Source organism: Scomber scombrus, chromosome 7 (genome assembly GCF_963691925.1).
Source record: "Scomber scombrus chromosome 7, fScoSco1.1, whole genome shotgun sequence".
NCBI lineage: Eukaryota > Metazoa > Chordata > Actinopteri > Scombriformes > Scombridae > Scomber > Scomber scombrus.
In genome coordinates, this window is record NC_084976.1 from 23,160,127 (window position 1) to 23,185,852 (window position 25,726).

The window sequence follows — 25,726 nt, forward strand, 5'->3', positions numbered from 1 at the left end:
CCTTTTGTGTGTGTTTTCTCTACATCATAATTTACTTTACAGTCATTATATTGCTGAATGACTCCTAAAAAGGACATTAATCCTCCAACGCAACAATAGTGATTCAAAATTCTGACTTTATTTGCTTTAGTTTTTCCTTTAACGACATTATACAACAATAAACATTAAAAACAAAGTAAAAAAATACATCATTGCATTATACAAAAGGGTTACTTTTCGGAATAAGAAAGGTTAGTGGTTAAAAGGTTGGTTTTATTTTTAACAGATCAGTGTGTAACTAACATTACAGGAAGAGTTTTCTCTGCTGTTGCAGCTTGACTGTTCACCCAGTACACAAATAATAATACACAAAACGCAAATCCTTCAGGCCAACAGAAAAAAAAAACCTTTTGATAATACTCAGCCTACTGAACATTTGAAAATGTTAACACTACAACAGCTGCTCTTTGTTTCTCCTCCTTGTCAAAGTAGCTACAAGAAGAAAAAAAACACTAAAAGTTGAAGTGAACTTTATGGAAAAGTCACGTGAAATCACAGAAAAATGTTTTATGAGCGTTTCCGAACATGTATGTTTGTGACTACAGGCATAATTAGCCCTTCACGCAGGTTTCTCTGCAGCTCTTCTCAGTCTCAAACTGGTTGCTGTTTCCTTGACAGCCTCCAAACCAGAACTGAGCGCAGGAGTTCGCCGTGGTGTCGTAGTACCACTTCACCTTGTAGTCCCGGCACGGTCCTGGATCCAGCGTCTGGCTGCAGCGCTCTTCTGTTGACGGCAAAAAACAAAGACTTTAAAACATAAAAATAAATCTGTGAGTTTCTGCTACAGAAACCATGTGAGTAGAAGTTCAAATTTCACTCAAATATTTTAGATGTTGTGGTTGAAGTGAGTTAAGGTTTACAACTTTCACATAGATTTTGATATATGTGTAGATATGTCAGAAAGTCTACAATATATCAGGTTCTTGAATTACTGTAAACTTATTGCATTTGTTTTTAATGATTTAAAACAATAGTTTGACATTTTACATTCCAGCTTAGAGTTAGATGAGATTTCCTGGAGTCTGGTTTTCTGGTTTGGTAACCTCACAGTGATAACAACAATACATGACGTCTCTGCTCCTGGCCAACAAACAAAAACCCAGCGAATCACTTCCTGTTAAACCAGCTTTAGAGGTGCCGATGTTATCTGTGGACAGAGCCAGGCTGTTCACTCCTGCTTCCAGTCTTTATGTTGAGCTATTCATTTAATTCTGATTGTTTGGTTTAGTGTTTCAAACCGTAATCTTCACATTTCAGATAAAATGTCAGTAAATGTGTAATATTATGAGATTTGGACTTTGATCTTACTGTCTCAAACATTTTCACACAGAAATAAAAGGTGACAAAGTTTTAAAACCTTAAAGTAGTGACTCAAACTTATTCAAAAGACACAAATTATTGAAAGCGAACCATCATATTTTGGAAATAACCAACATGTCTGCTCAATAAGAATTACTGGTATTTCTTACTTATCAATCTGTCCATGTTGTGCCTGTTTTAATAAATGGTGAACATGAATCTTGAATCATGAATCACAGCACTCTCGTTAGGAGTTTGAGAACTTTAAGTGTTATAAATCATAAAACATTCAGTGCACATTTCTTTTTCCTTTATTGTAACTCTGTTGCTGACTCTCAGCAGTTACCTGAGTCTTCGGTGTCAAAGGCCAGCAGCGGAGGAGTCGGTGGAGGCAGCGGTGGCATCTTCTCCACAGACGGGGTTTTCACAGTGGGACCCGCCGGCCCAATGGCTCCGGTCATCACCATGCGGTTGGCCGGGTTCTTCTTGTCAAACTGTGGCAGGAACTCTGTCACCGGTCTGAAGGGTTCCCTGTCGAAGAACGGAAACCTCTGAGTTTCTGACGGGGTCCTGTCGTCCGTATTGAGTCTCTGCAGGGTGTTGGGCTCTCGGTCGGGTGGCGCTGGAGGTCCCGGCTGGAACAAGGTATGCAGGTGAGATTATACTAAGGTCCTTCAAATCACACATTAAAAAATACTGTTTCCAACCTGGAGATGAAGTTTCTTCTTTAGAAATAAATGTGTAGGCAAGAAAACACTCGATACTTTAATAACAACTTTTTTACCATGATTGGATGCAGCTGATCAGTGCTTACAGATGTTGGATACCATTATGCTTTGTTTTATTACTGGTTATGACTATCTTGTCTTGTCTTTGACTTTTATATACAAATCCCTTCTCACTTTACTTGCGTACTTACAGTACATGTGCAGAAACAAACACAGCCTGCGTTATGATATTTTACAGATGTTGGTTCACCTAGTTAGAATGGAGTTGTGCAAAAATTGAATGAATGAATGAATGAATTGTTCTTATACCTAAAAATCAGACTTAATTTATGCATCTTAACTTGATTTTGTCTCCTCTATTTAATTGCATTTTAACTAAATATTGTGTTTAATTATTTGTAATGTGTGACAGTTGTCTGTTAATGTTGTTTGTATTTATAGTTGTAATAATGTTCATGTTGACCTCTCGGCCTGATCTCTCTTGAACGATAGATTTTAATTTAAATGAGCCTTTTAACTGGTTAAATTAAACCTAGAAAGCTAAAGGCTAGAAGATGAATGAAGATCTGAGATGCTGTTGAAAGCTAGTAAGTGGACCTTTGAGTTTATTCTGTTATACATACTGTTTCCTAATAAATGTTTTACATTCAGCTTCCCGGCACTACTTCTAAAATAACTTAAGTGAAGTTTAAATAATAGTGATATCAAGCAATAGTTCATCCTTACTTGCTTGCTACTTCCTTGTTATTGTGCTTTTTTGAGATTTCCAATCATGTGAAGAAGCTAATCCAGTTTAAAGAGTTGAATTGCATGTAATGACAATAAAAAAGATAAAGAAAACCAGTTTATAGAGAAAGAGAAAGAGGACATTAGGTCATACTGACAAATACAAGTTTTAGATGATTTTTACTGAATATTGCGAGTGATACTTGGCTAAATTGACAAAAGCATGCTGAAAAAGTGCAGATTTGTTCTCCTCACCACTTTCTGAACTCTCCTGAAGTCCCCTGTGAAGGTGGGTGTGTCTGTGTCGGTCCTGTACGGGGGTTTCTGAATACCAACGGAGACTTCTGGGATTCCCGGAGGAAGTCTGGAGCTTGGTACAGAGCTGAACAAATGTCTGTCAGTGTCCTCACAGATGCGGCTCAGCAGTTTCCTCTCAAGAGCTGAAAGACGAGACGACCACAACAATAATAACCATGTAGTACACTACGATCGAAATGTGTGGGTTGATTAATCAATGAGCTGATCAACGAAATTCATGGTTAACATTCATGGTTTTGATAATCAATGAGGGCAATTAGTGAGTAAAAAAAGCCAAATATTCTCTTTTTGAATGTGAAGATTTGTTACTTTTCTCTGTAAATTGAACACTATTTTCACCATTAATCACTATTTTTCTGACATAATACATAAAAATAAGGATATAAGATAATAAATTATTAGCTTCAGCTTCATATTTGTATTTGGAGCAGCTTAGTAAAAACACTGTTAAAATATAAGCAGTTTAAATTTTCCCAAACTAACCTACAAACTATGTGGCTGTCCATTGATTTTAGGGCCACAGTGTGTTTTAGTCAAAGCAGTGCAGCGTCTCATCCACTTAAAGCTGCACTGGAAGTTTTTGCTCTTTGTTGCCACCAAGTGTCAGCAGAGGAAACTGTTTAAGAAGCCAATTTTACTTCTAAAGCCCAACATACATAATAATAATAATACATTTACAGTCTATTGTAAAACTCTCAGTCAGTTCAAAAGTGTTTAAACTGGACACTCATTGAACCTAAATCGTGTCTACTTAGTGGAGGTGGAGGGATAGATGGTGAAAAGGTTTACTGGGCTTGTTTCCACATAATTTGTAACCCACTGCTGTTCATGAGGGTGTTTGTTTTGGGTTTCACTTCAACTTTCTAATCCTCAGTTCCTCTACTAACACACACACACTTTCCCATCAGTGGCTAACTGGGTGATTGCGGTGGTGCTCATCTTTGAGTATTTTTCCATTAAAGGATCAGTTCACCCAAATCTAGCCATGCAGATAGTTAAGATTGTATGTGCCTAAGTTTTAAGATATGCAGCTTTATCAGGACTGTGTGGGTGTGATTTGACTCGATTTGATTGACAGTAACCAAACAACCAGCCAGCTGCCATCAAATATTCTGATTAGTTACACAATGCCACCATTTTCTAAATGATCTTTGCCCACTTTAAAGCAGTCAGAAGAGCTCACAGGAAATTAAAATTGCTCTAACTTGGGCAGAAAATAGCATTTCCATGTAGGATGCATTAGATGCAGTAAGAAGCTGACTGAGAAAATATGTTTTATGTTTAAGTTATTATTAATAATTAATGATTAAATAACAGTGTTTCTGTTTTCTGGATCATCAACAGAACTCACTGTGAGCAGTTTTCATTGAAAGTAAAAAATAATAGTTGAACCATCTACAAGGGCACAGTGTGAATATGTTTGTTTTTTCATATTTGGATGAACTGACCCTTTAATGTGTTCAAGTGATGGTGAAAATTCTCACTTGGAAGTGTTTTGAAGTCATCGATCAGATACACGTTGTCACTGTCGGGGTCGGAGGCCATGAGGTTGAGCTCCTTCTTGAAGTCCTCATACAGAGGGTCGCTCTCGTTCACCACCCCGATCACAAACATCTCAATGTTGCTCCCTTGAGCTTCTTTCACCGCTCTCTCCAGACTGATCGAGTCTCTCTTATCAGCCTGTCCGTCTGTGATGATGATGGCCACCTTCCTCACACCTGCTCGCGCTGCCTTGAACACCTGGTTGGCCTGCTGGATGGCGCTGCCTGTGAACGTGCCCTCGCCCAAGTAGGTCATGGAGCGCACCGCAGACTTGACCTCATCACGAGTGGCTTCCTGTCTGAGGTTGACCACCACCACGTTGATGTGGCTGTAGAGGACCACACCAACACGCGTGGTGTCCTTGCTGACCGAGGCTCGGTCAATGATGGCGTTCACAAAGTCCTTGATCACGTTGAAGTTGTCAGGGCCGACGCTCTCTGAGCTGTCGATCACGAAGACGAGCTCCAGGGGTGTGTGGCGGCATGTCACTCCACAACCTGTGGAAACAGAGAGGCAGAGTTAGGTCATACAGAAGCAGACTGTGTTAATCACCACATGCAAACTGTGGGTGAAAGTATGTAAAGACAAAAACTGAGACACAAATTAAAAAGTGTGTTTCTGATCACTTACTGCATATCGATCTCACTATTTTGATGATTTCGTCCCTCTGTGAAAGACAACAGGTTCAATATTGTCAGTGCTAGTACACCACCGATTTACAACGCTATCAGAAATGAATCAGTGGCTTTAAGAGTTTTAGCTTTCAGCTTTAGTTTGATAGTGTTGACCTCCAAATCAGTTTAACAGTGCAAAGCAGAAATATAAATGGACATGTTGATGTAGACTCTGAAATCAACATATGTGGTTTTATTTTTCTGATCCTTTGCAGTCAGTGACTCTAGTCTGAGGTTTCTGACCAAACATTTTGAGTCCAAATTCTATAAGTAAAATGTATGCACTACTGTATATGGTGCCCTAAAATTGAGCAAAAATTGCAGTTTCCATAGCTTGTGCATTATTGCAGTTTAAATGTGACATTGCGCCTGCAGATCTACTGCTGACTACAGTCAATAATAGAGTGTCAGTTGTTTAAGGAATAATTAATGACGCGATCCTTTGTCAAGCCTCCACTGTACTGTACATGCCCTTATTCGGTCACCAGCAAGTGAAACACATAATCACATGGGTTGAGGTCATGTGACTCATAAAGGTTTTTCTATATGTTTAGGATCACTATCCTGCTGTATTGTTCTAAAACTGCGGGGGGCGTGCTGTAAAAAGGCTTTAAGACTGACATTCTGCACCCTAAATGGATGTAAAACAACCTCAATAACCCTGGCTAGTTAAATGGTAAATAACTGGCTGCATTTATAAAGCACTTTTATCAAAAGCGCCTCACATTGTTTGGGGTGCTGCTCCCTCACCCATGATGGGAAGCTATCATGCAAGGTGCTGGTGAAACCATCAGGAGCAATCTGGGGTTCAGTATATTACTCAAAGACATTTTGACATTTTGACAGGGAGGAGTTGGGGATCAAACCACTGATTGTTTGATTGGTGGATGACCCGCTTTACCTCCTTTATTACTTCTTGTACTACAAGCCCTGTACAATTCATCTGATGTTGAAGTGAACACCCTCAAATTAAAACTGAAAGTCAGCACTTAAACCTCATTTCAGATCCACTGTGTTGACGTACAGGGATAAAGCGATGAAAATCAGGCCGCTGTGCCAGTACTGCTGATTGCACTGTATGGCTTTTATGATGAGTGATGTATTATACTTACTGTAAGTCCAGGCTCTCCCTTTTGTCCCACTCTGCCCTGTGATTCAAAACAGATCAGGCAATTTATCACCCATTCACTTGGTTGGTGTTCAGTGTCAAAGAGTCTAATCTGTCGACTTGAGTTCACAGAATGACGTCTTAACTCAACAAGGCAATCTGCTGCTGAATGAACAATCACTTAATCATGTGTCTAAAAACAAAATCCAGTAGCTACCAAAGGTCCAATGGATCCTGTCTCTCCAGCTTCGCCTCTGTCTCCCTTTTTGCCTTTCTCACCTCTGAAGCCTCGGTCCCCCTGCAAGAGGAAAACAGCTGTGTTATCACCCTAATATCATCAAAGCATAAAAGTGATAGCAAGCAGCATTCTATCCCTTCTTACTGTCACAAAGCCCCTGATGATATGATTGTATCTGTACAACTGCAGTCCAAATCCATCACCTGGATGTCAGTGATGCCGTGTTTTTTTAGTATCTGTCATTTAAAGCCAAGTCTTATGATTGCAGTGGTACAGATTCACACTGGTGACATTATAGCGTTACCTTATCCCCCTGTAGACCCTGTCCAGGAGGACCTCTGGGGCCAGGGATCCCTTGAAATCCAGGCTCCCCCTGGAAAAAAAGTCAAAAGACATTCAGAACATAACAAGACTGAATTAATTATTCAAATTATGTTGGGAGGAAAATATGTTGAATGTTATAATAGAAGAGACATAGTGATATACATTTATCTTGTTAGCAAGTCTTAACCAGTGGCATACTGTCAAAGCCTTGAAAAAGCTGTTATTATCATTATATTTTGAATAGGGGGTCAAATCTTTCAATTCTATTTATTTATTTAACACAAACAAACACCAAAGATCAGCTTTTCAGAAAAGGAGACACACATAACCAAGAGAAAAGAAAGAAAATGAAACAAAAGTAAAACTAATTTTTTATTATTTTTTAAAATTGTGACTCATGGTACACAAAAGTCCAATTGTCATTAATAAGCTGTGTCACACATGTTATTATTGGTCTCACTGCTTTTCTTGACCTGACCAATCCTACTCTGCCTCTGATTGGCTTACCCTGATATTTTTATTCTAACCCAAACCAATCTCACTGCTTAAACCTAACCAACACAACCAACGAGGGCAACGAGTACAAGCCAATTAGAGGGGGAATATTCCAAGAAAAACAGTGGAATCCATAATAATAATGTGTGTCATACAACAGGTTATATACTGTTAACTGATCAGACTGTCATAATCAGCAGCTGACAGGTTATGTTACCTTTTGTCCTTGTATACCCTCTCCAGGTAACCCCTGCGGACCAGGAGGCCCCAATTGGCCGACCGAACCCTGCAGGAAAAAGAAACTGTGTGTGTCTCAAGATTTCAAAGCATCCACAAGTAATATAGCTAATATAGCTTTATATACTATATGTTATAGTTTAAACAGTGCAGATTACCTTAGGACCAATTAGAGCGATTCCTGGTGGTCCTGCAGGTCCAGGAGGTCCAGACAAGCCTCTGTCTCCCTGAACAGAAAACAGTAAATGAATAAATGAATAAATGTTTTAGTATCTACTAAAAGTTCATTGATTACACTAGCAGAATCTGATCCTTATAGAAAAACTTGGATCATAACACATCTATATTCTCCATTTTCATATAATTAGTTACTGAGTTTTCATCTTACAATAAAAGGCATATTTGTGGTAAATCAGAAAAGAAATTATCCAGAGTAAAACATACAAAATTATCTCCACGATATATAAAATCTGAGAATCATATAAGTGAAGGTAACTTCTACAACAGTAATGAACTGCTTTCCCATCTCACTGATGACACTGTCCTTGTTTTATTTTAATTTTTTAAAATGTCTGTCCACTTTACCTTTGGTCCAGGTAAACCAATGCCATCTGATCCGGTCTCTCCTAATAAACCAGGAGGCCCCGGCAGTCCCTAAGACACATTGTTAAAAAGGACTTAATGTGCGATGGTAACGACGAATTATTTTGAAGTTTATTTTATTTATATAACATGTTATAAAGCAAACAGGCTTTGCATCAAAGTGCTTCACAAAAACAGGCATAAGGACATACATGAAACAAGTTTAAACACAAATTAGGACCCAAAGAAATCAGATTAAAAGTCAGAGAACAAAAAATAATCTTTGTTGAGTACTGCAGACATGCCACAGTGGGAGGACCCAAGGGGTCTAGGTGGTGCTGTGAGGAGTGAGATATGCGTCGGGGCAAGACCATGGAGAGATTTATAAACTATTAGAATAATTTTGAGGGTTATCCTGTAATGAACCAGTGTAAGGATGCAAGCAAAGGTGTGATGTGGTCTTGTTTCTTTGGCAGCAGTGTTTTGGATTAGTTATAAACAGGAAATTGTAGCCTGAGAGATGCCTCAGCAGCAGGAGTCATAGTCGTCCAGTCTGGATGATATTAGCACACGAATGAGAGGAAATGCCCTAATTTTGGACATGGTTCTGAGTGTAAATGTATGATGTAGGGGGTTTATACTCACTGGGGGACCAGGGTAGCCTTCACCTTTAAACCCAGGTGCTCCAGTGGGCCCAGGTAACCCTCTGTCACCCTACAAACCAAAAACACACCACTGTGTCACTACTGTTCACTACTGGGAGCGTCAATGAGGAGAGTCAATCTGCGCTGAACTCACCTTTGGTCCCGTCATACCAATCCCCGGCTCTCCTAGAGCTCCAGCTGGGCCTTGTGGGCCTGGTTCCCCCTGTGACAAAGAAAAACAAAAAGTAGATCAATGAATCAACCTTACTGCTGCTAACAGTTTCATCACCTGTTAACATCACAGGGGCTCACCTTGGCACCAGGTATACCCCTCCCTGGTGGTCCAGACAGACCTGGCAGCCCCACATTCCCTGGTTCCCCCTAAAACAAAAAACACAGATTAACACTGAAGGCAAGGAGGTGCGACTCAGAAAACTATTGATTAACACCTTGAAAGTATGAAAATATCTTATTATGGTCTGTTGTGTAGGTTTAATCATTGTAATCATTAGAGACTGATCGTTAAAATGATGGACCAATATAATTAGCTCGTCTTGAGATATCAATTATCAACAGAAATTGATACATTTAAGTGAATACATTTGAACATTTTTTTAAAGACTAAACACTCATTTTAATGAAAATTTACACCCTTAATTCCTTTTTTATAGTTCATTGTTAATAATAAAAAAAAGTAATTTATAGCAGCTTTAATGTTCAAAAACTTACATTTTCTGTCATCTTTGATAATCAAATTTACTTTTCAACTGTAAAATGTCTTTGTCTTTATTAAGCAATTTTGAGCTTTTTTTTCCGAAAAGTGGTTGTGTAAAAAAGAATATCAGCTAGCTTTACTTTCTGATATGGATACTGACCTCAAACATCTTGTAGTATTAACTTGTTGATATCTTAGAGCTGAAATGATAATCCTCACTTGCAGCCTCATTATATTTCTATCTATATTTTACAACTCAAGTTTTATTTTTGTGGTTTTTGGACATCATTTCTCTTAGATTTTACATTTGAATCACCACTTCATGGCTAAGATCTACTGATGTTTTCATGCTAAATGCTTTTGCTTTGCATACAGATACCTTTTGCCCCATTGGTCCCACAGGCCCGACTGAACCAGGCTGGCCTCTGGTCCCTCTGTCCCCTTTGACTCCCTGCAGAAATAACACAGTTGCTCATATTGATCGACTTTGAGGTAAACGTTTAAAACTTTTATTTCACACATCATATAAAGATCGTCATGTGTCTAGAAACTCACATATAATTTCTACTTATACATCAAACCATTAAAACTTTATTCCGTTACCTTTTCTCCAGGGACGCCTTTACCAGGAGCTCCGTCAGGTCCTCGGGCCCCCGGTAACCCAATGTCACCCTGCCGTCATTTAAAAACAGTCAATGAAGCAGCAAACTGGTAAGAGATATTAAAAATGAATTTTAAAAAGAGACAACAGATTTTATATATCGTGGTGTTACCTTTTGTCCCGAGGATCCGTCCTCTCCTGGCTGACCTGGTATACCTGATAAACCTTCAGCTCCTGGATCGCCCTGATTTAATGTGAATACACAAATAAAATAAACAAAAGAGATTACTGACTGCATATAACACAGATTATTCTCTGTTAAACTGTTTGTTTCTTCACTTCAAAATCACACTGGAGTGTTAATCAGGCATCAGCCCTGACTTTTAACCTTCTTATCTTTATATTTTTGTAACATAAATAAAATTAATGTTTTACTGTCACTCTAATTGTAATCAGGATCATCTTAACGACTATATTATTGATTATTTCTGAATAGGCCTGCAGTGTATTGTAAGAGAACTGCAGAAGAATTAACATATTCAACATGCAATGTTAGATTTATCTTTAGATGATTATCTTTTACAATTAAATACACACTAGTTTCTACAGAGTTGTGTGGATTTAGTGGTGCAGTGGTGTTTAGAGGGAGCAGCACACTTACTTTAGGTCCTGGTTCTCCCACACCTCTCTCCCCTGGCAGTCCTGGCTCACCCAGGAGTCCCTGATTACCCTAAAAATAACAATGAAAATGAAAACAAACATGTCACTGTTCAATATGGAAGATAATTTCACCTAGAAAGAAAATTAAGGGAGAAAGTGGGAAATCATAATTTTTGTATAGTAGTACTGAGGGTAAGCAGGTGATAAATAAAAGTTAAATCTGCTTTAATGTGTATTTTTTGCCACTCGTGGAGAAAGCAACCAGATGTAAATACAAAACTGAAGTAATATCACATTATTAAGTTATATTATAATATCTGTCTCTTTAGTTGTTAAATGTTCTACTATGTTCAAAAGGTAGTCACAAACATTATCTGTCTGATGTTGGGCACGTAGCGTACAGCTGATATATCGGAGCCTGGATATCATGATAATGCATTCACATTATGAAAATTTAAAACTATTTAGTTATAAATAGCTTAGTTTAGCTTAGCTTAGCTTTAGTGAAATAGCTAAAAAAAAAAAAAAAGGCATGAAAAACATTTATATTTATTTTAGTTTTTGTAATATAACTTTGTCTAATTATCCATCATGGTTCAGAAAAATGTACACATGTACCAGTTTCTCTTTTAATTTTTTAATTTTAAAAGGACATTATCCTCATAGTTCAGGCTTAAAATCATCTCTGAAATTAATCCTAAATAAACCTGAACTGAATGTGTTTCCGATTATAAACCATCCTCCAGTAACAGCCTCCATAATGTTGCCTCCATTGTTGAGATGGACACAGTCTGATTCAAAGTCCCGGGCATTTGATTAACAAGCCAGCTGTGTTTCATATTTACATGATAAATAAAATATGCATCACAATTTAGATGCAATCAAACCAAGAATCAGCTGAATGTCAATCACAATTAGCAGATTTATTTTTATTTCTGAGACAAACACACCATCACTTAATGGACGACCCCCTGCTGTCTTACCTTTGGTCCTGTTATTCCGATACCTGGAGCTCCTCTGGGGCCTGTAGGTCCAACTGGGCCCTGATCGCCCTGAGAGAAATGAGATATGAAGGAGAAAGCACAAATCTGTAGTGGCAAACTGAGTTTTCTAACCTTATCTGTCTGGCAGAAGGTGACATTTCCTGCTGATTTTTTTGGACAGGAACACAATATTCTGCACTCACCAGTCTGACATCAGTTCATTTTTAGTTTTTACCTTTTCTCCTTGAAGTCCGATACCAGGAGCACCAATTTGACCTGCACTCCCAGGTGGCCCGAGACTTCCCTGAGAAAAGATTTCACAATCAAAGACCCAGCTCTGTATCTGAGTAAAATATTAAAACATGACAAGACCTCTCCTCAAGTGGACTTTAGGCGATGCATCAATCTCAAATTTACCTTGTCACCTTTGATCCCAGCACCAGGCAGCCCACGATTGCCCCTGGGGCCATCGTATCCTCGATCACCCTAAATAAAAACAAAGCAATAAGTCTAACATACAGTTTTTATCATTGAAAAAGCTTCACACATGGCCAACATATTTCAAATGTCATAATTAGAACAATAATAATGTAAATTCCTGAGTGAGTGCACAATGTTTTGGAGCAATCAGGGAAATCTTTTCTTGTTTAGTTTTTTTTCATGAATCAATATGTTCTGCTACAATATGTTCTTCATTATCAATTATATAAATATTATCTTTGGTCTTTCAGCACAGAATATGCAAAGACGCAACACTAAAGATACTGTAAGTGTTGAGGTTTGAAGGTGTTTGAAAAGCAGAGGAAACCCTTCAAATGCTGCCAAACCAGCATCGTGTCTGATTATAACTCCTCAAACAGTAGAAATCAATTCTAATTATATTATATGATATTGCAGTATATTGGTGCTTCTTGATGTCAGCTCTATTAGGAGACAGCTCCATTATATCCACTCTGACTATTCAGACTGCTACTATGTCTATTTAATTTATTCTTTATGTAATTTCGCTCTGGAGAGAAAAAAGAAAAGCATTTTTCAGGAAACATCTGCTAAAAACAAGAACTGACTGTAACCATTTCCACCTGTTAATGAACAGCTTTATGACCAAAGACTTCAGTTTTTAAAATTACAGCAGCTAATCAATATGACAAATCGGGAGGAGGATGCAGTCAGTAAATTATACACTGTCAGATCTGTTTGAAATGAAAGTCTGCATATATTTGGGTCACTGTAACTTATTTTGAGCTGCTGCTTTAGGCCAACACATGGTCAAAATGTTAAAAGCTTGGCTGACCTTTGGCCCTGGAAGCCCCTCCCCAGGCGGACCGAGGTTTCCTTGTGCTCCAGCTGGTCCTGGGGGACCCTGGAACAAAAAAGCAAGTTTAAATAAAATCTAAATGTATAGGATAAAACAAAAGTCTCTTATTAAACAAGAGATCTATGAGACTAAAAAACACTGTGGCTGTACATTAGACAGAAGCTGCAGCAGGAAACTTTCCATACTCATGCTGCAGGAAGCAGACAATCTTTAAAAGGTTTTAATTCCCAGAAAACCTGGAATGAGATTTAAGAGAAAAAAGACTGGAGCGCGTTTCACCCTTTTTTAATAGTGCAAACAGATGGCCCTGGAATGAGATGTTGGTAAAGTGCACAGAATACGCTCATGTTTGGCATCTTGGCCAGCCTGTGATGCGTAATAACGAAGGAAACCATGTGGAAGTGAAGCAAAAACAATCTAGCATCGGTGATCCAGCTTTCTCTCTCTTCCACTGCTGTTGAGGAAATTTTCCATGTAGATCTTTATTTGTGACTCATTCCCTCATAAATACATGTACATGACAAGTGTCTAAATTATAACAAACAGATAAAAAGAGTGTACTTGTGTATAAAATCTTACCAAGTGTAGTTTTACATTTATGGTTTATGGTCACCTCCCTGGTTATATTTTCAAGACATAGTTACACATAAAATGGACTTGAAAATAATAAATTATGTACAAGACCTTGATGCAATTTACACCACAACGATACAGGATCATGAAATGAATACTCACTGCTAGTCCTGGTTCTCCGACACCGACAGGACCTGTAGGACCTGCTCTTCCCTGAATGCCTTTTTCACCCTGTAAACATCAAAAATCACATCTCAGCACTTTTAACCTTCATCCGACATATTTAACATACAAGGACTACGACTAGAGGGGAATAAACTAGTGTAAGAAACAACCATCATAGCAAAATGTTAACTTATTTCTTTCTGAAGCATTATTAGTTATATAATTCATGACATCTAAAACAAAACAAAACAGATTATTATTATAATTTCAGGAAAGTTACACTTAATTTGCATATTGTGTAAAACAAAGATATAAATTGTATACAAGTTGCAGCTTTTATCGGAATACAATCTTTCCACAAAGTCTTCAAAATGATAGTGTGTGATACTTAGGACCCATGGCAAACATGAACTCAATAAACAGCTCCATCTGTTAAAACTATAAAGGTGGAATTGGGTGCTTTTGACAGGACACCAATATGTTGCTATTTTAAAAAAGCACTACTTATAACACAGATGTAAAACAATGATATGACATTATTAGGAACAAACTGATTGGCAAAAATCACGAAAGATTATAATAATATATATGACAAAAGGTTAACCTCTGGGGTCTGCAGGTACACCAGTCAGTAAGGTTAAACATCTTCAATGTAATATTAATATTCAATACAGTAAAAAGCGATAATATTTATTCTGTCTCTGGTGCTTATTAACTGTCTGTTTAAATATCTCACTATAATAGAAACGTACTTATTATTAAAGGGGTGTTTCTTTAATAGTCTGTTAAATGAGCCAATGTAAGAAAAAACTACAGAAGATACTCAACAAAACTTTGACTTATTCTTTAAGAAATTACATAAAATCATGAGGAAAGACACCAATTATTACATCAGAGGATTTGATAGTCATTTAAATATGAATGCGTCACCTTGGCTCCTGGGAATCCAATACCAATGTCCCCCGGTGGTCCAGAAGCACCGCTGGGCCCTCTGTCTCCCTGTGACAAGTACACAGAGCTTTTCATTTCATGTGTTGGTACTTTAACACTGCAAACAGCTAATTAAAACATGAACCATTCATCTTTCCTTTCTATAGTTTACACAGGAACACATTTTTTTGTTTTAAATGAATAAAAATAAGTCTGGTCGAAGGACACTCTCGGTAAAATGTGCACGTTTGCTGATGACGCTGCCCTTATACTGTGTTGAGCATGATTGTACAGTGCATACAGATACATTCACAACTCAACCAAGACTAAGAACATACACATAACAACCATTCAAGTGTAATCATTACAAATGCAAACAGCTTTTTAAAGAAACTTTTTACATTGTTATTTGTGTCCTGCGATGGTTTTAATGCATCATATTCTGTAAGAAATACCTTCAACCTCAGTTTGCGGTTTTTGGGATTTTATCTGCAGAACATTTTCAACATGGAGAATTAAATAAACAGAGTTCATCCCTGTCTATTAAAATGCTTACACTGTTGTGAAACTTTACAAAATTATGTTTGTGCCATTTAGAGTAATATCTCACTGATATCTGATGGAAATTCTGTTAAAAACACATATCAATAATAATAAAAACTCCTCTTTTTAATCAGTAAAGCCACATAGTTTTATAGTCTTGTTGCAACCTTTTGTGGCATTTAAGAGATAAAGAGCACTGCTTTGTTCCTTTTATAATTTCTTTTTTTTTCCTGCAATAAATCACATTACACTTCATCTGGATAAAGACATCTTTGTGAAAGAGCTGCGGGACAGCTCCGTGGCGATGGATGCATCAGCATGTTATTAGCCTCGGTCAAACATTTTAAAGGTCGTTTTTTGCCAAAAATGGTGTCCGACAATACATATGTTGTGTGGAAAGTGTCAAGGAAGTGCTGCATGTGAATAATGGCACGTTACAAATGGAGGACACTGTTACATCAATTTAAGGGAAGAATAACCTCCTGAATTTCTGAATGACTTTAAATAACTAAATTCTTTGTTTGACCAAATAATCATGTTTTTACAGACAGGATTATCTGTAAATTATGGGTGTTGATAGATTAACTTCAGGTCCCAAAACATACTTCTGAAACCACACATTTTCATTTTTATGCTTCTGTTCGTGTGCGCATTCAACAAACAGAAAACAACATATTAATTAGGGAGCTTCAGAGGTATTACTATGTGTGTAATACTCACACAAGAGCCAGACTTGATGTTTCACCCTGATTTCAGTCTTTATAGTAACCTAAACTAACTGCATCCCGACTCCAGCTCTGTATTTAATGCACAAACATGAGAGTGGTATCGATCAAACTCTCAGCAAGAAAGTAAATAAGTGTATATCCCCAAACATATGAAAACTATTATTTTAATATCTCTGTCAGGGTCTCTGATGTGCATAACTTTTGTAATAAGCACACACTTAAGCACAAAGCATTGTACACAATTATATTTCAATTCAAGTGTTCTTATATGTCGAGAATAAAGAATAAATCCTATTGTTATTATAGGAAAAATGTTATATTTTAAGGAAAAGATCAAAACCTATGAGAATAGCCTATTATTAAAACCTAATCATTCATTTCTTCTCATATAAAATATAACGTTATTCTTGTAATATTATGTATTTTTTCCTTCAAATTGCACTTTCACTCTCAAAACAGCTTCTCGAAATCTGCTTATCCAGGGATCCTCATACTCGATCTCTCTTTACTGCTTGCTTCAAATAATAGTGAAGCTACGTAACCTCGCTAGCTTAATATCGTGGGATTTAAAAGTGAGTAATGTGTTGTTCCTTCCCTCTCAGAGACCCACAAAGATATAAATGAAAACTCATATCTGTTTTTGCATATAGATGGTTTAGTTTTTGTGTAGTAGCTTACCGTGTCTAATTTTAAACTACCACTAGGGGGCGTCAAAATAAGAAATAATTCTGCGGCTCATTTAGTGACTTCATCTGTGTGTGATAAGATTTTGTAGTGCTTGCAATCAGCAGTTTCAACAATCAAAGTGTTGCTATTGGAAACAATTTTTAAAAATCCCATATTTCAATGCATGATGAGATTTTGGGGGAAACTTACTTTAGGTCCCACTGTGCCCTCCGGTCCCATTTCTCCAGGTGGTCCTAACGCACCCTGCAAAACACATTGAAAAGCTTATACAACCTTCAATGCAACACAACTCAGCTTTAACACTAACATTAACTACAACACCAGAGTATATATTAATTTTACTCATGCAACAACTTTCTTTCTTATGCGGCACAAATGTAAATCCGGCAGCATAAAACGAAAAGAAAGAAACCCAAAAGCCATCATGTATGAAGCTAAAAATGAAGCCCCCACGTTATATGATTGAAATGCACGTCAAAACCAACCCACCACCATGAAAAATGAAAAATACAACAGGATTAAAATCAACATTCATGGCTTTCATGTCCTTCGATTCTCAGGCCGAGCTCACAAAATAACAAGGTTATACTGACACTGTGCCAGTGGCACAGAGGAGGAAGAGTGGTGCTGGGCGGCCAGGTCCCTGCACTAATCCCACCACACAAAGTCTGTTCCTGCAAAAGAATAATATCCTGCAAGCCTGGATTCACTGCTTTGGTTAGCCACATTAGTATCAGGATTACTCATAATCCAATATTCACATTCCATTAGTGCAGAAGTGAATAAAAGACAAATTCCACTTCCATTTTTCATATTGAAGAGTGAACGGACCGTCTGATGTATCGTGATGTCTGTGTATCAATATGAACAGCAGACAGTGGACTGTGTTCAGGGGTGTGAAGGACGAGGGTGGACGTGACAGAAATTAAAATATAACATAAAAAGAAAATCATGAAATTGAGGCTGAAAGACTTATATGAAGTGGAATGACAAAGTAACTTGAGATTTCTAATGGTAAGTCCCTTAAAATGGTGATATAGGAAAGTTTATCAAATTATTTCATGACCTGTTCAACTATTTTCTTTTAATCTTTTGAGTTGCTTTATACTGCTTATATGTGAAGTTGCAAGCTTGATCAAATGTGCTATTGATAAGCAGACTGACTGATAAAAGCTGAATTGAAGCTGTCACTTTCTGCAGCATGCAGGGAACAGAGGCAGCAGAGTAGAATTGAGTTTAACAGTCATTTAATGAGACATTTTCTAGACATTTTTATTATTTTGTTTCTAACTTCTAATGTTTATACATGGAGTTGCAAGCTTGAGAAAAAACTTGTCCACCAAAACTCAGTAAAAATGCTGTTTTTCATATATAATTTACTCTATTTAATCTACAGAAATTCTATTTATAAGGGTTTAAATGATCAAAGATTGCTTTTGGCTGCCCATATTTATAATATACTTATCAGTTAAATAAAAGGAAGACACCCAGCCACTTTACCAGTTCTCCTTTGGGTCCTCGTGAGCCTGGAGGTCCTTCAGGGCCCTGCAAGAAGACACTTAATTAATTATGAAGACAAATTCTTCGGTATTTATTAAAATAATGTAGTTAACAATGTTCATACAGTGTCACCCTTTTCCCCTGGAGTGCCACATTCGCCTCTATCCCCCTAAAAGAGCACACAGAGAGAGTTAGACCCTATTTTCTAAGAACATGTAGAGCTGATAAGGTTATTGCCAGAAGTAAGAGGAGTACAGACACCAACCTTGTTGCCTTTATAACCTGGACGGCCCTGTAAAGCATTAAAATATAAAATCAGAATTAGTGTGTCTCCTGATTAGAAGCATGTAACATCTTGGTAGTTGTGCAAAAGGGAAAAAGGGGAAATATTTCACCTCAGGACCATCACTTCCAGGTAGGCCGTTCACACCAGACTCCCCCTTATAAAATGAAATCAACTCACAATTAGCTGCATAAAATGAGACATTAAAGGACGGGTGTGCAATTTTTCAAGGCTGTCTTAAAACAAAAGTCAGAAGCCCAAATGAATTGAGATAAGAGAAAGCGATTTAACTCACTGTAATCATTCCACTTGTTCATAATGGCCATTTAAAGATTCGCTCCAAATGTGCTTACAATGTAATAGACGAAGGATCCAAATCCACAGCCCTCATTTTGTGCAAAAATGAAGAATTTGGCACTAAAAAGACTGAAAGATATCTACTTGATTTGACTCATTTGGATGGCTGAAGCGTCATATTAGATTCAGATAAACCTTTAAATACATTTTTGCACAGAGGGAGGACTGTGGATTTTGTCCTCCACCATTTACGTCGTAAGTGCGTCATGAAGGGATCGTCTAATGGTCAGTATGAACATGAGGAATGATGACAGCAATACTTCAATGTTCATATGGGCACCTGACTGTTGTTTTAAGACAGACTGGGCATCATAGTTGCCTCTTTACATTATAACTTACCCTTGCTCCTTTTGAACCAGTTGACCCTCTGAAACCTGGATCCCCTTTTCTACCCTAAAATTCATAATGGTGCATTGTCAGTGTTAGTTAGACACTAAAAGGTGAGGTGATGCTATATGTATGTTTGAGATGAATAAATGCAGAACAACACAAACACAAAACTGAAATTTGGTGACAATATTTTGTTGATTTCTAAAAAACAGAACAAAACTTACTGGACTTCCTGGAGGGCCTCTCTCTCCTCTTTCACACAAACACACTTGAGCTTGTGGACACTAACAGAGACAAATAAATATAATGAGTCAGTGCAGCCTATTACACTGTTTAAACAGAGTCAATGTAAACGTTGAATTAATTGAAAATCCTTACCCCTTCAAATGCAACTGCACCCTGGATGCAAAACAACATCAGACAAGACATGTTAGTGCAATTTCCAGATTAACAGCTTCATGTTATTCACTGATATGAATTATTAGTTTAACCCTTACATACTGTTCATATTCTACACCCTTGCAGAAAGAATCTCCTCATAAAAAAGTGTCTATACCAAATTTTGAACCACATATCTATTTAGAAATGGGTGATTAAACCTTGATTGATGTTTCAGAGAGCAGAGAGTGTATTTTTTAGGTTTTACAGCACTCGTTTTTGTTCTACTATCACACAATATCATGTCCTATTTAACCTATGATATGAAAATATAACATAGCATTCATTATTTAAATGTATTTTATTGAAAGTGAAAATTACAAGAACTTCTTATTAAAACTATATATTTAACTATTAATTTAACAAAAATACATGTTGATAGATACGGGCCAAATTTGAATCCAGAACAGCATTTAAGGTTTAGGTAAACCGTGGTTCCTATTAAAAATCTTCTTCCTTTAACAATTTTAACATAGTAAAGTGTCTTTCTCACAAGTTACCAATGTGAATGAATCATATCACACATCTCTGGAAAGCAGAACAAGCCATGCCAGTCTCTCAGACAGACTCTGACCTACTGTAGATGTTTGACATTTCTGTGTGTGTGGAAAATGCAAAGCAGGCAGGGAAGCCCCCACCACCCCCTACCCTCTCAACCAGAGCAGACACAACTCTGTCACTGAGATTTGAACCCGATGTGAGGGTGAGCAGGAACAGGGCAACATAAACACACTGTAAGAACCGTGTGGAGAGCCAAGAGCCGGCGCGATTTCAATCCAACCAGACACAACAAGGGGCTGATTTTCCCACCTTCAGCCAAACAAGGGGGAGAGACTGAGTGATATCAGTCAGTTTGTCTACTGGTGTGAAGAAAAGCTGCAGACATATTAAAGACACAACTGGTTGAGAATCACTGCAGCATCTACTTGACGTTGGTCAAACAGTAGTATTATTACTAATTAGTCAGAATTTTGCTGCTGTCTTTATTTTCATATTAGAAACACTTTTAAATTTCATTGATTGAGGAAAACTTTTCATTAGCATTTCAGTATCTGTTTGAAAGCCATTTGATGAATTCAGAAACAAACAGCAGTCAAGAGAAGTTAAATCATTGCAATCAATTCCTCATTTAATCGTTAATTTATCTTCTGTATTCTAGCTTTATTCCATTTAATTTATTTAGCTTTTTATTAGAAGTTTAAGAGCAGTTTCCAGCCACAGTGGAGTGCTTAAGACTCCCATTTCTGTGGCCAGTGGCTTGGTCGATTAAGGTAATATTTTATATCTTAGTATGTTTTTCTGTGGTATTAAACTTTAAAATCCCTTCTTCAATCTGGTTCACACACTCAAACTGATGATCTCCTGCTATGAGGTGAAACTACTAACCTCTTTCTGATTTTAAAGTCCAAAAATGTGTTTTATTTATTGTTCCTACAGTTGAAAATTTGAGCTTCACCATGCAGAATGATGTATGTGCAGAGTTTGACACTTCAAGGCTGTTTTCATATTCATCTACTGAAGGTGGAAAGTTTCTCTGTGCTCACTGAAAATCAGATTTTAAGGGGCGGGGGCATACGAGCAGGATTTGTGACATCACAAGTAGTTTGGAGCCAGTCCTGGTTCAATATTCAACTCATACAAATGTGATGTGGAAACTTCAAGCCTCCAGTACACAAACACTGAGAATTGACTTTAAAGTGAAGTAAGAGTAATCTTGTATTCAGCAGTTAAACTTCAGAAGTTAAAATTATTTACATATTCATAGATTCTGGATTTTCCCATGAGGGAGAAGAAGTAGATGCCATTTTATGGATTTTAAAATAGTTATTTAAATACTGTACAAACTGGTAAATAATACGAATATGATTTTTTTTTCCATTTAAAAATGGCATGCTAACTTCATTACCGGTAGTTAACCGACCATTAACCCGACACACTGTTTCAGGTGTAATATGTGTGTTTTGATTATGTTTCAAATAAAAGTAGATTGATAAAGTTTTGGAGTAACTTATATAAAAGTATGTGTTTATAAATTAATAAATGCTACTGGTGCATTCAAATAAACCAGTCTTTAATAGAAAAGCATTTTTTCCAGCATGGCACCTCCCCAACTGCATCTTATACAAAGTTGTGTCTTATTTACCGGATTTTATGGTACATATATAGTTTTTGTGGAAGAAACATATCAGACACATTATTGTTCCAAGCCGAGTATTTCTGTATGTCTGCAGGGGATCTTAAACATTTCTGTGCCTTATTTAAGCTGAGACAAACAACTTAAGGACAAGTAAAGTCGAATCACATATTTTGATAAGTAGACTGAATTGACTTTGAAATCATTTAAACTCTAGGACGCTGCCAACAACCTGAGCTGCAACACCAAAGCTAAGTCACAGGCCACACATTAAAGCCATTATGTGTAAATGATTTAATTTAATTACAGCATCTTTAAGTAATTTAGTTTTATTAAAGTTCTTGTTTGTCAAATAATTACTGCAGTCTCTGCTTCTGCTTTCAGTTCTGCATCTATGGCTTGTTCCAGTGTCTTTCCTGATACTACAACTAGGAGTCACCAAAGTAAAAGAGTTTCAAGTCCTACACTTTAATATTTATAGTAATTAGTACATTACATTTATTTCCCAACTGCACAAAATACCATAATTAACAAATTTGCTGGGTTGGTGTTAAAACATCCTGATATGTTTGTCTTGTTTTTTCCTCGTGTTAACACAGACACCATCTTCACTGAGGCCGTCTCACCTGAAGCCAACACTCACCATCTCTTTGAGCAGCTTCTCCTCCAGCTGATTGTCAAGGAGGCTTTGAACAAACTGCTGAGCGGGTGTGCTGGCGATGGCCCGCAGCTTGGCGTTATTCTGACTCTGCTGGGCGATATCTGATAACCCGACAGCAAAGAACTTTATGCCGTGACCTTTGGCCTCGGCTGCAGCTGAGATCACATCAGGGTTGCGGGGATGATCGACCCCGTCGGTCATCAGCACCGCAACCCTGACGCTGTCCACTGGCGTCTCCTGCACCAGTAGCTGTGAGGCGTTCCCGATGGCGTAGGTGGTGTAGGTGCCGTGGCCGATGTAGTTCATGGTGCTGACTCGACCGTGGAATGAATCCAGGTCTTTCCAGGTTGTGAATCTGTGCTCTATGGCCACCGAGCTGCTGTACTGAAGTGCAGCCATTCGCACCTTCAGCGTCCAGCCGGCTACCTGCAGCATGGACAGGCGGGTGCTGAAGCTCAACACAAAGGCCTTTTGCTTCTCAAACAGGAATATTTTGGCGCTCTCCGAGCTGTCCAGGATGAAGGCCACCTCCAGTGAACATGTGAGACCTGTGGGAGAAAGAAATCCCCAAATCACAGGTCAAATGACAGATTCATCAAACTGTAAAGACCAGAATATGGTGAAAGGTTGCAGCTACAAGGTTCTTTTAGCACTGAAGCCATGTCTAACTTTTTATGAAATTTATAAGACTAATGAACAACTGACATGGTTGTCCATAGATGTCCACTAATAAGGATCTACTATTTACCAGTCGTACCCATATAAAGTAAGATTCAAGGCCTGTGGTAATCAATCAAATCAATAAAACCAATATTTTGTGTCAAAATTCAATTCAACTATAACATTTTAAGAGCATGCAGAAGTCCTGTTAAGATAATCAAATAATGGATTAGTCGATCGACAGAAATTTAAACAATGATTTTGACAATTGATTAATATTTAAAGTCTTTTATTAAACTAAAGTGCTTCTTAAATGTGAGGGTTAGCTGATTGATATAACTGTAAAAAAAAACAACAACACAAATTCACACATCTTCAGGTTGGACAAAACAAAGAAAGTGAAGTCATCATTGTAGGTTATGAGAAATTTTGAGAGGCTTTTTCCAATATTTTCCTATTTTTAAACGTAATGAAAATAGTGATAATTTGCAACCCTATAGTTTACCACAGTGTAGTTTTTGATACCACCACTAGAAGTCGCCAAAGCCAAACATTTAAAATGATGACATACTCAAAAATGACAAAGATGCTAAAGAAATGTTAAATCTTATTATGGTTAAAAAAGCATCTGAGATCATCGTCATAGGTCTCTTAGCTGTTTTGAAACACTAATACAGGTATTTGAGGCTGAGCATCTCTTAAGGCATGGAGACTTTTGTCGTCTTCTTGTTTGTAGGGTTGAGATGATCTATTCAGTTTTACTCTAAATGTGAACCTGATTATCTGATTGGTTATAAACGCGGACCTTTACGTGGCTCAAGACAGTGAAAAACACAACTACACACATGATGATGCAACATGTCTAATAGTGAGAATAGCCTGTGTCACGATTATTGCGGCCAAAAGTATTCACAATGATGAAATTATCGCGATATCTAGAGAAAATTTGAAAAAATAAGTAATGGGTTCAATCTCTGACATAAAAAAGCTGCACCGATTGCAAAAACTGTAAGAGAGAGAAAAAAAGATACCCAAAGAAAATATTGGTTACATTTTTTTTTAAATTAATTTATTTTTGTCTACTTTATTTTACATTATCTTATTATTATCAATTATTACTAACTTATTTATTTAATTAAAAAAAACTTTTCTCTTGCATGCATTGGTCCCCAATTATGTCGTTAAATTGTTGTTTGTTTTTATCCTTTAAATTTTTTTATTTTTATTATTATTATTATTATCATTATTATCATCATCATTATTATTATTATTAATAATAATAATGATGATAATAATGATATATTATTAATATTATTATTATTATTTTTTTTTAATTATTATTTTTTAAACATTTTGTCACTTGTTCTGTCTTATTATCAGCTCATCAATCAGTTAACAGAATAAATATCAACCCAGCAAGGAGTCACCTTTGGTCATGTTTCTGAATGAATGTATGATCCTCTTACCTGGAGTCTGTTACCTGTTACTTACAGTGGATACCTTATATTAATCATTACCATTTCCATTACTATTTCCTCCATCATCATGTAGCCTGTAGTTGTTCCTGCGCCCTGATTTTCTTCTCTGGCCTGTGGCCTCGTGTATGAGAGCCAACAGCAGAAGACATAGCCCCACTCCTCTCCTCAGGTTTCCCTTCCTCTGCAACATTTCCATCCTAGCAGGACAAAACAAGCAATTGTATAACATATTGCAAAACAAATCAATGAAGTATTATAACACACAGGGGATACAATAATACAACATATTCCATCAGTATAATAAGATTCACCTGCTTTATGTGCCATCATGCATCCTACTAACCACACCCGAAACAGGGATCACCCCCAAAACAGTAAGGAATCTATTTAAATCCCTCAGATTATACTGTGCTTTATTAAATTCATTCAATATTAGAATGTCAAAATAACTCAAATAGATGTGAAATATACAGCAGACTAAATAGGCAAAACTAGTTAGATTAACCAAGTTTCAAATAAGGCAACTTTTAGAGATTATGTAATGAAATTCAAGTTGTTAATGAGCATCTATAAATGCAAAGAACACTCTGCATTTATTTCACTAACATGAACCTAATGCACATTAAAGTTGTCATTCAAACTCTAACATCACAGTTCAAGTAAACAAATGAAGATTACAAATAACACTAAACATGCAAATAAAGTTTAAGTTCCAGTAGGAAAGATATATACACATATATATATATATATATATATATATATATATATATATATATATATATATATATATATATATATATATATATATTTTTTTTTTACCTATAACTTCATTTGGTTGCAGACGGTGCTTGTAGTCCAGACAGCTGTGGCTCTTTGGGTGGCATTTCGCCGCAGAATCAGGTCCTGTAAACCGGGCTGAGATAGACTGAAGAACATCAGCTAAGCTGCTGTGTGTGTAGCCGGGGGCTCTGGGGCCGCTCCAACATTTCAGCGACGGTCCAGTTCAGCGCCTGACAACTGGCCGAAAG

The 25,726-nt window shown here is 37.1% G+C and overlaps 1 protein-coding gene across 1 annotated transcript; it reads right to left on the reverse strand.

Annotated features, from left to right (window-relative positions):
• Positions 1 to 116: 116 nt before the first annotated feature.
• Positions 117 to 25,705, reverse strand: col28a1b (collagen, type XXVIII, alpha 1b). The gene is made up of 35 exons (XM_062421941.1): positions 25,518 to 25,705; positions 24,738 to 24,895; positions 22,543 to 23,108; positions 19,706 to 19,726; positions 19,552 to 19,611; positions 19,337 to 19,390; positions 18,753 to 18,797; positions 18,623 to 18,649; positions 18,482 to 18,526; positions 18,358 to 18,402; positions 17,047 to 17,100; positions 14,900 to 14,968; positions 13,967 to 14,035; positions 13,208 to 13,276; positions 12,331 to 12,399; positions 12,149 to 12,217; positions 11,914 to 11,982; positions 10,932 to 11,000; positions 10,443 to 10,514; positions 10,273 to 10,341; positions 10,049 to 10,120; positions 9,267 to 9,335; positions 9,109 to 9,177; positions 8,956 to 9,024; positions 8,314 to 8,382; positions 7,887 to 7,955; positions 7,709 to 7,777; positions 6,977 to 7,045; positions 6,652 to 6,732; positions 6,439 to 6,474; positions 5,283 to 5,319; positions 4,595 to 5,149; positions 3,048 to 3,232; positions 1,685 to 1,973; positions 117 to 763 (listed from the first exon to the last, which is right to left on the reverse strand). Exons 2-35 carry the CDS (start codon positions 24,892 to 24,894, stop codon positions 591 to 593), a joined length of 3,609 nt encoding a protein of 1,202 aa, XP_062277925.1. The 5' UTR covers position 24,895; positions 25,518 to 25,705; the 3' UTR covers positions 117 to 590.
• Between the last annotated feature and the right edge of the window lie 21 nt (positions 25,706 to 25,726).

Bases quoted from the DNA above. Each gene is read 5' to 3' on its own strand.
- col28a1b (XM_062421941.1), bottom strand. From the start codon at position 24,894: ATGGAAATGTTGCAGAGGAAGGGAAACCTGAGGAGAGGAGTGGGGCTA. The intron at 17,101-18,357 runs GTAAAGTGGCTG...TGTGTTTTGCAG, and splicing joins GAGGACCCAAAGGAGAACTG to GGTGCGTTAGGACCACCTGG. The intron at 6,733-6,976 runs GTAACGCTATAA...TTCCTCTTGCAG, and splicing joins AGGGTCTACAGGGGGATAAG to GGGGACCGAGGCTTCAGAGG.